General features: G+C 43.7%; 1 protein-coding gene across 17 annotated transcripts in view; it reads left to right on the top strand.

Moving 5' to 3' along the window:
* The window catches only part of ST6GAL2 (ST6 beta-galactoside alpha-2,6-sialyltransferase 2), an 86,710-nt gene that overhangs the window by 46,218 nt on the left and 25,343 nt on the right, over window positions 1-15,149 (top strand). For all 17 annotated transcript variants that reach the window (XM_083437834.1, XM_083437845.1, XM_083437848.1 and 14 more), the window contains 3 exons: window positions 7,752-7,849; window positions 9,396-9,497; window positions 12,328-12,502. In XM_083437834.1, the coding sequence (XP_083293960.1) occupies window positions 7,752-7,849; window positions 9,396-9,497; window positions 12,328-12,502 (375 nt within the window). The remainder of the gene's footprint in view (window positions 1-7,751; window positions 7,850-9,395; window positions 9,498-12,327; window positions 12,503-15,149) is intronic.

Raw genomic sequence — 15,149 nt, 5'->3', positions numbered from 1 at the left:
TATATCTGAATGCACCCCTAATCAACACACCTTTGTTCCATCCTGAGTGTGATCTGTTAGATGTAGACTGTGGAGGTTTGCTCCAAATTGTGGGGTGAGCTAGAATCCTCCCTAATCCCTGGTAAAGGCTAAGGAGGAAAAGGGAATAAATGTTTTGTCACTTCAGTTCCTAAACACCAAAACAATGTTCTTCCCACAGATTCTTTAAAATGAACTCTGGGTTAATCCTCTAGAGCCATTCATATTTTCATATCCAGATAGGTTTCCCTTTAAATCTCTTATGATGAAGTAGAACTACTCTCATTATCCAACTACTTTAATAGGCTTCCTGCTCAGAACATGTGCCAAAGCTGCCCTGGTAGCTTCCAGTTTCAAAAGATAATCCCACTAGTTTGAAAACCTATGAGGTGTGAGAACTCCACAGGTTCTCTCCCCTGCCTTTTCCTCACAGATAATGAAGCAAAATATTTCCTTTTTCTGGTTTGTGTTTTAAAGTGCTGTTGTCTGTCTTCCGCTTTCTACCAAACTGCGAGTTCAGTATTGAATAAGCTGTTTTGTTTGTTTGTTTTAAGGGTTTTTGGAAGGCATGTTGACCTTTACCTTGCAAAAAGGCTGAGATGCCTCTGAATCAGTGACCTTTTGACGCCATAAGAAGTAACATTTTTGTTTCCCATATACCCAGTTTTAGTGGTCACTCAGTGTGCCCGTACATTGTAGTTGTGGAACTCTCCAGTTGCCCACCCACAGTACTTCCAAGTCACCTCTCCCTCTTCCTAGTTGACCTAGTTTTGCTTACTAAGAAAATAATGTTCCTCTAAGTGACCTTCTTGTCGAGTATTCATCATTTGCTTGCACAAAGCTTTTTCAAAGGTTAAACAACGCCTGCTCTTTCTTGATAATTTATTCTGATTTGCATGCAAAGAGGTTATGAGTATTCCCATCAATTGGTCATTTATTGCACTCTTTTTAATCATTCTCCCCATCGTGTTCCCAACAGCAAAAAGCCAGTTTACTGTTGTTGTTGTTGTTGTTGTTGTTGTTGTTGTTTGTTTTAAAAAAAATGTGTTGTTGTTTTTTGGAGTGCCGGAGCACTTTAATTGCACAAATTTAATTTTCCAGCTGAATCCCTCCTGCAAAATATTGACAATCTGGAGGCAACCTTGTTACATTTTAAACGCTTATTTGCATGCACAACCAGAGTAAATGACAGATTCCCTCTTCCCACCTTTTCATTGCAAGCTTGCATGTGGAACAGTGAGTCATACGTAGCCATGCTAATGATTGAGAGGTATGGCGCCTCAGGGTGATGCCTAGTCTTGATTGATTGATTGATTTAACCCAGAATAAAAGAGTGTGATACAAAGTGTTTATCCTGGGCTCGTTCTTGTGTCCTACTGCTCCTATTTCACTAAATCCCATGGATCAGCGACATTCCGCCCCAGCCCCGTTCTCTTAACACAGATGCGTATATTAACAATGGACTTCCCTTCTCTTCATGTAGGAGCCTGGATCTGTTGCTAGGGGGATTCGGGAGGGAGGGAGAGCCTATTGCAGTGAGATGCTCCACAACGACTGCCCTGCCGCATTTGCCATAAGCTAAACGGGTGTAAATGTGAAGCCGTCATGACTCTGCCAACAATTTATAAGGCATTATGAGAATGCGTGCTGTCATGTTCACCTCATGGCAGCCTGACTTTTGTTCTGCTTTCTTATTCTGTTCTAGGAAAGCCTCGGCTTTCGTTCGTTTGACAAAAGAAATATTCGTGGTTATTGTCAACCTCACCCCCCCCCCCATCAAGATGCGTTTTAAAAATTCCAGAGGCTTAATGTGTCACTCAGTACCCTCTCGTAATGCTTCGTTTATGTGCCTCCAGGTTGTTGTTGATGATCGCAGTAGTAGTAGTAGTAGTAGTAATATGATGTAGTATTTATGTGGTATATTTCAATAGCTAAAAGCACATTTTTCTTGCACATTCACCTCAGCAGTCTCGGGTTATAGTGTTTGGCTGTAATTCCTCTGAGGGAATCACAAGGCACACAGCACCTGTTTGTTCCACCCCAGCTCCCTCTTGCCACTCTTCTGTTTCTTTCATAGACTTGCCACTCTTTCCCTTCCTTTGCTGACCCTGGTGATGATCCCTGGGGACTTCCTACTTTGGGGAGTGAGCTGCTGTCACTGCCACCCTAGCCATTGGGGATAGAGAGCAGCAGAAAGGGGTGGGGTGGGGGGAGACCAGCTCTTCTTGTCCCACCTGCACACAAGCTTCCTTTAATTCTTCTTATGTTCTTATTTATTGAATCATCTGTTTCACTCAGTCTGAAATAAGACACCCTGCTTCACACCTGAGGGTGTTCTTTCCCTGGCATTGAACTCAGATAAAGCCTCCTGCTGGTCTAAATGGAGAACACAGAGGGGGATTTGAGCTAGCCTACTGTACAGAGTAGGTGTGGGTTAAACCACAGAGCCTAGGACTTGCCGATCAGAAGGTCGGTGGTTCGAATCCCCGCGACAGGGTGAGCTCCTGTTGCTCAGTCCCTGCTCCTGCCAACCTAGCAGTTCGAAAGCACGTCAAAGTGCAAGTAGATAAATAGGTACCGCTCCGGTGGGAAGGTAAACGGCGTTTCCGTGTGCTGCTCTAGTTTGCCAGAAGCGGCTTAGTCATGCTGGCCACATGACTCAGAAGCTGTACGCCGGCTCCCTCAGCCAATAAAGTGAGATGAGCACCGCAACCCTAGAGTCGGTCACGACTGGACCTAATGGTCAGCGGTCCCTTTACCTTTACCTTACTGTACAAAGTTAGCATTTGCATTTGTTGCTCCACCCACTTTCACCTTTGGCTCCACCCACCCGTTATCTGGCCCTTGGAAGATTTTCCAGAAGGAAATGGGGCCCTCAGGCTGCATAAGGGCCTCACCCTTGACTGAAGCCTGTCAGTTAACTATGAAGTTGTTGTGCATTGTGCAGGAAGGGTCGTAGGTGTAAACCCCCAGAGTATCTAGGGTATCTAGACTGCTGGCAGTGGGAAACACCAGGATGATCTGGAATTATTGGGGGTACAGTGGTACCTCTACTTACGAGCACCTCTGGTTATGTATCCTTCAGGATACACACGCAGCAAACCCGGAAGTATTTTTCCAGGTTTCACCACATGCGCAGAAGCGCTCTACTGCACCGCTCGCATGTGCAGAACAGGCACCTCTTGTTGCGAAAACCTCAGGATCCGACCATATCTCCTGTCCGCAACCGGAGGTACCACTGTATTTTCACACTACCTAGAAACCTGGACGTCATTTAAAGAACCAAAAATCTGAAAATGTATTCCCCTACCCTGCACTTGGAGGTCGAAGAACAGAATGCAAACTATGCCTGTAGTAGTGGCCAGACTCTTATCAGTAGAAAGAAGATAAAAGTCTGGGGTTGTCAGACAATGCCATTTGGTAAGAATAAGTATTGCTTTAATACTTCCTTCGCTGGTTGATAGTGACTGTTCTGCAGTGCGACACTCTCAGGAAGCATGATCATAGGTCCGGGATCCAAGGATTGTAACATGAAGCGGTAATATGGGCTGAAAGTGGGCAGGGGTCAACTGATGATGGGTCCTTGAGGTCTTCAAAGGAACACAGCCTGGTTAACTAGCAAGGCAGAGCAAACCAAGACATGACAAGTCTTGGCTCTCCAGACGTACCAGTAGACTTTGGGCGCCCCCTTCTGTTTTTGTGCTAGAAATGTGATATTTAGGTTTTACTTCTGAGCGTTGAAAGTGTGGTTTTTACAAAAAGGGATATATGCAGCTGGCCTGAATACTTTTTTTTGAGAGTCCAGATGCTTTTATAGTGAGCTGTTTTAAGCAGAATAGCATTGTTGTTTTTTTACGATACGATTCTAGGACATGGTGTTCTTGTAACCTGAGGTGGTTTTCCAGGACCGTTTCTCAAACGTCCATATCATAAATCTGAAACGGAATGTAATACTAAACTTAAGAGTAATGCCATTTTATACAGGGTTGTGGGGTTTTTTTAACTGTAGATGTAACATCTGCTAGCACTTGGTCTGCAGGAAACTTTGGATTTGTTGTGGTTATTCACAGCTTAGAATTTTCTAACAACCTTGCTTCTAAAGTAGAAGTTATCAAATTGCAAATGTGCTAAAGGAAGATAGGTAGACTGGTGACCAGCATTAGAAATTCAGATATATAAGCTATGTACCAAATGGCTCCTTAAACCAGGGTTACAGTCGCCTAAACAGAATGCCTAGTTGCCATTTTAGGACCAGAGGGCTGAAAAGTCGTATTTTTCAATATAACTTTTTGGTTCCTGAAATTCATTCTGATTGGATAGAATTCTACAGGATGTGTTGCTAGTGTGTGAAAACAGGCAAGATCCAAGGATCCCCAAGCACGTACTTCCAGATGGTGGGGACGTCAATAATAATAATAATAATAATAAATTTTATTTATATCCCGCCCTCCCCAGCCGAAGCCGGGCTCAGGGCGGCTAACAACAATTAAATAATCAAACAATCAAATAATCAAACATTCTAAAAACATTCCATTATAAAAATTAATTAAGGTCAAATTAATGGCAACCGTTGAGCAAAATTCTGTGCAGGTTGCCAGAGGAGGGAGTCAGGCTGGGACCTGACCAAAGGCCTGGTGGAACAACTCTGTCTTGCAGGCTCTGCGGAAAGATGTCAGGTCCCGCAGGGCCCTAGTCTCTTGTGACAGAGCGTTCCACCAGATTGGAGCCGCAGCCGAGAAAGCCCTGGCTCTAGTTGAGGCCAGCCTAACCTCTCTGAGGCCTGGGACCTTCAGGATGTTTTTATTTGATGAGCGTAGGTTTCTCTGTGGGGCATACCAGGAGAGGCGGTCCCGTAGGTACGAGGGTCCTAGGCCGTATAGGGCTTTAAAGGTTAAAACCAGCACCTTAAACCTGATCCTGTACTCCACCGGGAGCCAGTGCAGCTGGTATAGCACCGGATGAATGTGATCTCGCAGTGAAGACCCTGTAAGGAGTCTCGCTGCGGCATTCTGCACCCTCTGGAGTTTCTGGGTCAGTCTCAAGGGCAGCCCCACGTAGAGCGAGTTACAATAATCCAGTCTGGAGGTGACCGTCGCATGGATCACAGTGGCTAGGTCAGGGCGAGAGAGGTAAGGAGCCAACTGCTTAGCTTGGCGGAGATGAAAAAATGTACCATCGTGGCATCTAGGAATCTTCACTTGGTTGCAAGTGGCCGATAACCGGGTGCAAAACGCGCCTGGCAAATTTTGAATGCTGCTGGAGACCAATTTACAAGTAGATATTACCATTTATTGTCCTTGCAAGCATGGCACTGTTGTGTGTCACAGTAGAGGAGGGGCAAGGAACTGGACCTGACCAGCAGAATACAGTGGTACCTCGGGTTACATTCGCTTCAGGTTACAGACTCCGCTAACCCAGAAATAGTGCTTCAGGTTAAGAACTTTGCTTCAGGATGAGAACAGAAATCATGCTCCGGCAGCGCAGCAGCAGCAGGAGGCCCCATTAGCTAAAGTGGTATTTCAGGTTAAGAACAGTTTCAGGTTAAGTACGGACCTCCTTAACGAATTAAATACTTAACCCGAGGTACCACTGTAAATTGTTATTCCCCCCATCCTAGGGCCAAGTTTGACAGTTGAGTGGGACTGCAGCACCTACCAATCACATGATGTTGCAGTAACATTAGATGACATGTTTTTGCCCACGAGGTTTGAAATCAAACAGCAGACAAAGTCACAGCCTGCAAAATGACAGCAATCAGCTGATGGTTGGGTCTTGTGAATCACTATGCACAGGACTTTTGAAGACCCAACCATAAACTGATGGTCGGTGTCTGGCCAAACCTCTTTTACCTGGTCCACACCTGACATCAGGTGTAGGGCAGGTGAGCTTGTCTAAAATGGCCTGCAGTCAAGCGTTTTTGTTGTAGCAGAGCAATATTCTGTTTGCATTCACCGCTAATCTTCAGATACTATTATTTAGAGTGCAAGACTTTGCATGTCTAGTCAGAAGTAGGTCCATTTTGTTTCAGTGGGACTTAACTCTTGTGTAAGTTATATATAGAATTCCACTCAGAGATTGCACTTGTGCTTTGAGCCCCAAAACCCATCCTGAAAGACACAGTGGAGACAGAATTTAGTTTAAATGTTAATGAGCAAATTCTGGCCACAAGTTTATTAAAATATACAAATGTGACTGGTATTTGCTTAGGCATTGGTATCAAACTATATCTGGCTCCTGCCCTACCCTGCAGGAAGCCTGGAAGGGTAAACAACCAACAGGGGGGATCTCTGTCAGTGTATATTGACTGGTGCTCACCCCGGGGTTCCCAGGGGTCTTGGCATGGCCCTAGTCCCTCTCGGGCCTCAGACGAGATCCAGACCCCCAGATTCCTTTAACGGAATATCCTATTCATTGGAGGGGCAGGTTAAAAAAAAAAAGCTTTTAAGAAATTGGCCCCATTGAATGCAGCAAGAAGCTGCTCTTCATCTAGGGTTCCAGCTTGCACTTCTACAACTCAGTAGGTGGGCAAGGGAGAAGCATAGCCAGTGAGAAGGACCACAGACTCAGACTGTGAATGAAAGAAATTAAACACTTTATTGATATATAATGAATGGGAAGCTCAGAGCAATTTGCAAAACACAGCAATTCAAAATAGAAGAAAGTACCAGGCAATTCAAATAAGAAAAAAGAATGTGGAGTGATTGACAAAGCAAGTACTAATTAAGCAATTAGTAATAAAGCGATTTCAAACATACTGATTTCTAGACCCCTTCCTTATTTTAACTCCCATCTAATTTGATTCCAGAACACCACAGCGTTTCCCCATAGCTCCCAATCCAGGGTGGTGTGTCTAAGGATCTTTCCAACAGGGTCAAGCAAAACACACAAAAAATGTGGGGAGATGAAACAACCCACCGGAGTCCAGCAAGATTGGAATGAACATTTGGAAAACAGCAAATCTAGGGTAAAACAGAACCCCAGTAAAAACTGGACTGCTCCTACAACTACTGCAGGCATAAATGAACCCTGTAAGAGCAATTGGGGGCGTAAAAGAGCTTCATTTTCCATCTGCCAAACATTTTTCCTTGTAATTATCAGAGAGGGAACCAGACCTCGGCATCAGTTTGGAACTGAGTCTAAAGATGGAAATCCTCTGCCTTCTGTACAGGCTCAGGATTCTCCAGAAAAAATAATCCTTGCTGTAGGCTTCTTGTGCTGTGCCAACCTGCTTAATGTGGCCAGCACTGCACTTAAATTTTCAAATCCATTCTTTTAAAAAAATCACCACCACAAAAGCGGCAGAAACTTGCCCCTACCCCTCAGTTTTCATGAGAATATTTTATGGAAAGTGGTTTAGGGGAGAGGGGATTTCATCCCAGTGTAAATAACAGCAAACCGCTCTCTCAACCCCCCCCCAAGGCATATTTTGACTCCTTCATCTACTGTGTTCTTCACACATTCATTCCTTGTCCAAGTGCCAAGATACCACACAGGAAATCAGTTCTCAGCAGAAGTTGCTCACAGCTTGCTTGCGAAGAGCCTGGGTTTCTTGTCACTGATGCTACTCATTTTATTCCCTCACTTGCTCCCTTCCTGTGTGCTGACTACAGTGGTTCTTGGGAGCCCAGCAGGAAGGGGTCGATGCTTACTTCCATGTAAACATGCAGATGATTTTACTACACGATGACTCTTGTCGGTTACTCACCTGAATGTCCTTTCCTCTGACTTTATAGACTCCCATGATGCCGTCTTGCGATTCAACTCTGCTCCAACAAACGGATATGAAAAAGATGTCGGAAATAAAACAACCATGCGCATCATTAATTCCCAAGTAAGGCACTTGAACATCTGCATACTTGTGTTGTTTTCCGTATGTCGCAACTCCTCCTAGAACTGAACCAGAAATCCTGGGGAATTCTGCTTTGATTTTAAATAACAGGCCCCAGCTTTCATCATTGCTGGGAACTGTTAACGTGTCCAGTAGTGCTTCCTAAAGATTACATACCAAAGGGAGGAGACAGGTGGTGGATTAGGTGCTGTAGCTCCTATATCTTCTGTCCCTCTCCCCTGCCTCCAGGGGGTTCCCAAACTGTGGTCCATGGGGTACCAGTGGCCCACAAGCTTTTTATTCAGGTGGTTGCTGGTGTGTTTGGATTTGTGGTTTTATACGAAACAATATTTATTTATTAGACTTCTTACTCGCCCTTCCCAGGGCAGGTCACAGCTACCTAAAAATGCAACATTAATATAAGCTGAAACAGTCTACAATCTACAGAAGAACTGCAGTAATGTTGCACAGTTATGGTGATAACATATTCAACTGAGGTGGTTGATAGCGCAAAACAACAAATAAGCAAGGCGTGGGAGGTGGAAACAATATAGATGCAGTGTTTGACAAAGTTGCATGACTATACTGAAGGAAACACACACACACACACCCTGTCCATGTATATACAGTCATACCTTGGTTGTCGAACATAATCTGTTCCGGAAGACCATTCGACTTCCGAAACGTTCGACAAGCGAGGCGCAAAGGGCTTACTGCAAAGTCAATGGAGAAAATTGAAAAAAACCTCAGCGGACGCCGTTCGACTTCCGAGGCAATTACTTCCGGTTTTTCGGCATTCAAAAACCGAAATGTTCAGCTTCCGAGATGCTTGAAAACTGAGGTAGCACTGTGTGTGTGTGTGTGTGTGTGTGTATTATTGATAGATATGCAGTGCCCTCTTGTGGTGGACACATTGTATGTTTACTTTTCAAAATGAAGGTTTATTTGTAAGGACAAGTACTGTATTTTGATTTTCCGTTTCCTTATCTTTGAATTGAGGATAATAACAACCTGTGTCTCACAGTCCGTCAGTCCAATAATTCTTTTACGTGGGGTGGGTGCATGATGGGCACAGCAGAACACATGTTCCGTGCCTACCACTCTATGTCATCACGAAAGTATAGCCAGAGACATTTGGTCAAATTTAACAAAAACCACCTGGACTGAAATTGCTTTCCTCTTCTCCTGGCCCTCTCAGCAATATATCTCAGCTTCGATAGCCTACATATCGTAGGGGTATTTAAAATGAGTATCATCGTCACATCCTCTTTTTTTTGCTCTTCAAAATATGGCAACCCTACACTGCAGGAATGGAGAATTTTAGACCCAGGGCTGATTGTGGCCCTCTAGGCTCCTCTGTCCAGTCCTCAGAACTTTCCCCAAGTTATACCCCCACCCCACCCCCCCAAAAAAAAACAAAGGCTGAGGGTTTTTTTAAGGGGGGTAGTATGTTGAGACGTAATGCCATTGCTTGATCTTATGAGGATGTTTCATAATCATTTGGGAATGTTTTAAATACTTGTGTTTGTGTGTGTTTTGTGTTTTGCAGATTCTTACGAATCCTAAGCACCAGTTCACTGACAACCCCTTATATAAAGATGTTACTCTAGTCGCTTGGGATCCTGCACCCTATTCTGCAGATCTGACTGTGGTAAGTCAGCAGCCAGGATGAGTTCAGCACCCGCTGCAACCTCCTCGTTTAAAAGCAACTAGGTTCAACAATGCCCTTTTTCAAACTGTGAGAGTGTTTCCAGGTCACAGATTTCCCATCGCAGGAAGCCTAAAACTAGGAAGTACTACAGAGGAGCGGCTGCTGTGCTACTGTTTAGCGCTGCTCTCACTGACTTGGGCCAGCACAATAAATCTAGAAATGGTTTTGCTTCCGAACTGAAGCAAACCAAATTCCTACCCCATGTCTAGATGAGAGATACATTACCATGAAATCCACCCTAATCAGAGCACATTATTTGAACGAGCTTGTGTTGTCGTTTTAGGAGCTTAACTATGGAACAAGCAATAAAGAATGGGAAATAACCTAATAAACAGGCTCAACCTACCTGCCTTCTTTTTCCACCTGCAATCTTGACTAGCAGATAATTCCTGCTCCTTTTTAATCAGCTCCCTTAACTGTCTCTTCACAACAGGCCTGTCAATCCCTCTCTCACCATTTCCATCTAACTCTCCTGCTGCCCTTTTTTATTCTTCTCCACAGCTTTTTAGATATAATATGCCGGTTGATATTATACATGGGAGCAGCAGAATGTATTGCTATAATTTCTGCAGTTTACAGGGGAACAGAGAGTAACACCCACACCCACACAGAGAGAGTGTGTGTTTAAAAAATTTATTGTGGAATTAAAAAATTGGCAGCTTTATTATGAATATTTCATCTCTTGACACTAGAGGGAACCGTCTTATTGCACAGAACACAGGAAACTGCCTTATAACTGCCCAGGGTGGCTAGGGTAACCCAGCCAGATGGGCGGGATAGAATGAATAAAATTATTATTATTATTATTATTATTATTATTATTATTATTATTATTATTATTATTATTATTCTGAGTCAGATCATTGGTCTCTAGCTCAGCATTGCCTGAACTGACAGACAGCATCTGTCCATGGTTTCAGGCAGGAGATATTCCTTGGCCACCTGGAGACGTTGGTGGCCTTTGGCATGCAAAACATATGATCCACCACTTGAGCTACGTGACCAGTGTCTGCACGTTTTTCCTGTTACTCTGGCCTTGCACGACCTTCCTTCCTTGTAGCACCTTCAAGTCCTCCCACCTCCGTGTCCCCACATCACCTGGTGCTTGTTAACTCAGTCATCCTGATCTAAGTGCCTGTCCACCTGTGATTATTTTCCTTCTCTTCTCCCTGCCAAAATTCATTTCTGTAGCTCAAGTGCTGCCACCGGCATAGCTTATGAAAATTTAAGTTTGCAGGAGTTTAAATAATGCAAACAACTTGCGGGAGTTGTAAACATGCAAAGAAATCTGGAGTAACTGTGTTGCAATTGGGCTTTTTTTTTTCTCCTTCTTGCGCAGGTGGGGTGTGGGGCCTGCACATAGATTTATGGAAAGCAAAAGGGGGAGTCCTTGTCCTAGCTGGGAGTAAAATGCTGCAGCACAATTCCTGTACATATCATCCCACTGCCTGCAAGCCTACTACACCCTTGTGCAAATTAATTGAAACAAACAATGTAGTTTATTGTACACAGCTCACATCTACATGTACAAAACTTACATAGTAACTGATATGACCTCTGTTATTTTTAAGCAGCATTTGAACACTGTTTGGCATGGAGTCTACAAGTTTTGAACAGTCACTGTGGATTTTCGGATCCCTTTACCACACTTGAATCAGTGCCTGAATGAACTTCTCCATAGTCGTACAGTCTACAGCACGGAGGCGACGTTTGCATATGGCCCACAAATTCTCAATGGGATTTACATCTGGGGAATTCCCAGGCCAATCAAGTACCTATATTTCCCACTCTGGCATGAATTTCTTCACCATTTTCAATGTGTGACGGGGGCTAGGTCTTCCTGCAATATCCCAGTACCATCAGGATACCTCTTTTCCAGCTCTGGAATAACTCTCTTTCATAGAACCTCAATATATTGTGGCAAGCGCATCATTCTTTCTATCGGCTGCAGGCTTCTGACACCATAATGATCAACTGACTTTTTGTGTTTGTTTTGAGAACAGGATTACGAGTAAGATAGAAAACATGCTTTGTTTCAATTAATTTGCACAATCCAATGTGCCCAGCATAGCTCTTGTGACATCCAGCAGAAAGACCTGTACCCAGAGCATGGACTAAGCATGGTACAGTCCTGCCCACAACTGGTTTAAACCCACCCTAGAGAGTTCCCTTTTACCTGCCATCGCATAGCAGGGACACATTGGCTAGGTTTCACCATATAGCAGAACGTTCTCATTCTGAGAGCTGCCTGATGGTTCTCCCAGCTTGTTTACCATGGGAAAGCTTCACATAAGATTTGGAGTTTTGTCAGCTGAGCTCTTAATTCTTCCCAGAGAAGAGGTTGGTAACTTGGGGGCTTGTGGGTGTTCTTGAACTGCAACTCCCATCATCTCCGGCTCCTGGATATGCTAACAAGGGCTGATGGGAGTTGGAGTTCAGCAACATCCGGAGGAATGCAGGTTGGCTGTACCTACCTTAGTGGCAAAGCCCAGTTTTTTGTCATCTAAAAGTCAATTGATATTTGTTGGGATTGATTGGCAGGCATTGAAAACTGTATCAGTTCTGCTGCTCTATCTAAACTGTCTGCACCCTAACACATGCTAGTAAGAGTTGCAGAAATCCATATCCACTTCCTTCTATGCCTTGAAGGTGTGTTTTTATATCCACAGGGAGCTGGCAAATGTGATGTTTTAGATGCAGGTTGGTATGTGTTTAGCACTCCCTAGAAAATGTCTGGTTTTTTTGTTTGTTTTTTGTTTTCTCCCACCAGTGGTTTAAGCAGCCAGACTACAACTTGTTTACTCCCTATGCACTGCATCGCAGGAGGAATCCTAAACAGCCATTTTACATTCTCCACCCCAAATTTATATGGCAGCTCTGGGATATCATTCAGGAGAACACCAAGGAAAAGATACAACCCAACCCTCCTTCTTCAGGTTTCATTGGTAGGTGTGTTTATCGGTAGATTTCTTCATTAGCTGCGTATGTAGAGTATATGCTGAAGTTTAGCATGTGACGCTTGACTGTGGTGGTAATGAAATTTAATTTGGAGATGGATGGACGAAGGCATGCCGTTTAACAAATAAGTACCATATATACTATTAAATAAGGGACACGGGTGGCGCGGTGGGTTAAACCGCAGAGCCTAGGACTTGCTGATCAGAAGGTCAGCGGTTCGAATCCCTGTGATGGGGTGAGCTCCCGTTGCTCGGTCCCTGCTCCTGCCAACCTAGCAGTTCGAAAGCACATCAAAGTGCAAGTAGATAAATAGGTACCACTCAGGCGGGAAGGTAAACGGCGTTTCTGTGCACTGCTCTGGTTTGCCAGAAGCGGCTTAGTCATGCTGGCCACATGACCCTGAAGCTGTACGCCAGCTCCCTCGGCCAATAAAGCGAGATGAGCGTCGCAACCCCAGAGTCAGCCATGACTGGACCTAATGGTCAGGGGTCCCTTTACCTTTACCTATACTATTAAATACACATGTCTTATGAACTTTCCAGGATTGTGTATCTGCAGGACTTGGGAGAAACAAAGTTTTGTCTAAAACCATTTATTACTAAAGTATACTCCAAAATTTATATAAGCAGTAAACACAGAAGGCATTAATCAGGTCAAAGTCTACTACTATAACCAATAGTCCAGCAGGTGGTTCTTTGTGGAGCTGGAGTTACAAAACATTCTTCATTTTATGACCTGTGCTGTACCGGTGCCTTGAAAATGTCTTGTGTGTTCGGAATGTGAAACACTGATTAGAGAGAACTATGCATTATCCTAAATCGCACAGGTATGACTAGGACTTACTTGGGTTCAGTTGTGCGTTATTGGGGGTATGGCTGGAATGTGTTGGCACAGCAAGGTGAAATTGTGACCTCATCTGACATCAGGGACACCACAGTGATAGATGCAACGAAAGCCCAACAGGACACTTTGAATATACAAGCCATATTCAGAGGAACAAAAAGCAAACCTATGATAAGAACACATAATGGCTTTTACACACCTGCTTTTCCTAGCTCTTGGCTCTGAACTGCAGATTCTTTTTACAACTCTCTGGCCCTGATCCAAATCTACATGGTAGAGCAATGCACGAGTAGCTCCAATCAGATAACGCTGTTCAGCTCAGAGGAACTAAACTTAGCTGTTCCCCCAATGCCCCATCCAACACAGTTGAGTGGTAATATTTGGAATATCTTAACTGGGGCAGCTGTATTGGATAGGAGAAGCGAGTATACAACAGTTATATCTGCCCCTGATGCAGATCCGTAGCTGGATGGAGAGTTGAGTATAAAAGGGAGATAGACGCAGGAGTCAGACCTAACGAAAAAGAAAGGTAAAAACTGAAAGCAAACATTTGATGCTTGTGTCACCACTGAATATGAAACATACACCATATCAATAACCAGATAACCATGTAACGTGCTTGGAAGTGGAAATTGTATAACTGTTTATTTGAGAGATGAGTGTCGAGGGCAGAGTCATACATCAGCATCTGATGCTATCAGTCAGCATAAATGTTTCAGGGATGAATTTTTCAGTGTGACTATACATCACCAAATCTCACAGAAGATTGCTGATTCAAGCTAATGCTGGCGGACTGGAATAACTGATGCTGTGAATGCCAAGGGATGTAAATTAGAGAAGATCCTGCAGGGTTATTTTCAATACTGAAACCTTACATTTATGAACAAATATTCTTGGTGGCAAATTTCGGCATAAATGAATGAAATAAATGAGGACTTGTCATAATGCGACAGACCTTTATTTTCAATAATACACACACACACAGACACGGAAGGATGTTAAAACTGACCTATTTTCAAATGAGCTTGAAACTTCCTTTTTGTTAAAAGGTGGGAGGGATCATTATTTCTTGTGGATGAAATAAAAATAAAAGTTCAGCCCATGTCCTAATTCACTGGATAGCTCAGGCTCATTCACATCCGTGGTCTAAATAGCAAAACTCAGTTTGAATTGCAAGGCATGTGATGCTTAGTGGACACTGTGCTTATCTCTAGTCAGGACCAGAAATGCTAAATACCCTCATCCTGGACTTGAAAAGTGAAAGCAGGTCATAGCTACCAATTCCGGAAACATTGGGATTGTGGGAACTGGCCACACCTCTTATTATAAAACAGGGATAGGTTTTGAGGAGAAGCTTTTCAGATGGCTAGGAGGTGACAAGTAGGAATGAGGAACGATATGCCTCTGTGCACTCTTTACTTGTTTGTCCACACGCCCAGAGTGTGTGAAGTGTGTAGAGCCAGAGGAGGACTAATGTATCACCAGATGCCCAAGTTACATACCGCACAGAGGCGCTCTCATAAAGCCATGGAGCTCATTCACAAAGTCTTACTGTGTGGAACACTTCAAAACGCTTCTGCTTCCCCATCTAATTTTTTTTAAGCACTGATGAGGACGACTCATTTTGCAGCAACATGGTCCCTTCTCCATTTTACTCCCATGGTCATAGGTCCAGATTTGCTCAAGTGTACATCTTTTTGTATTTTTATTTCTGGCATTTGTATGCTACCCTGTAGCATAAAGCTTTTAAGGTAGTTTACAAAAACAAAGTGGTTTTTTGTGTGTGTGAAA

Source organism: Podarcis tiliguerta, assembly GCF_965153285.1.
Source record: "Podarcis tiliguerta genome assembly, chromosome: 4".
In the NCBI taxonomy this organism is placed as follows: domain Eukaryota; kingdom Metazoa; phylum Chordata; class Lepidosauria; order Squamata; family Lacertidae; genus Podarcis; species Podarcis tiliguerta.
This window is presented reverse-complemented; position numbering and strand designations above follow the sequence as displayed.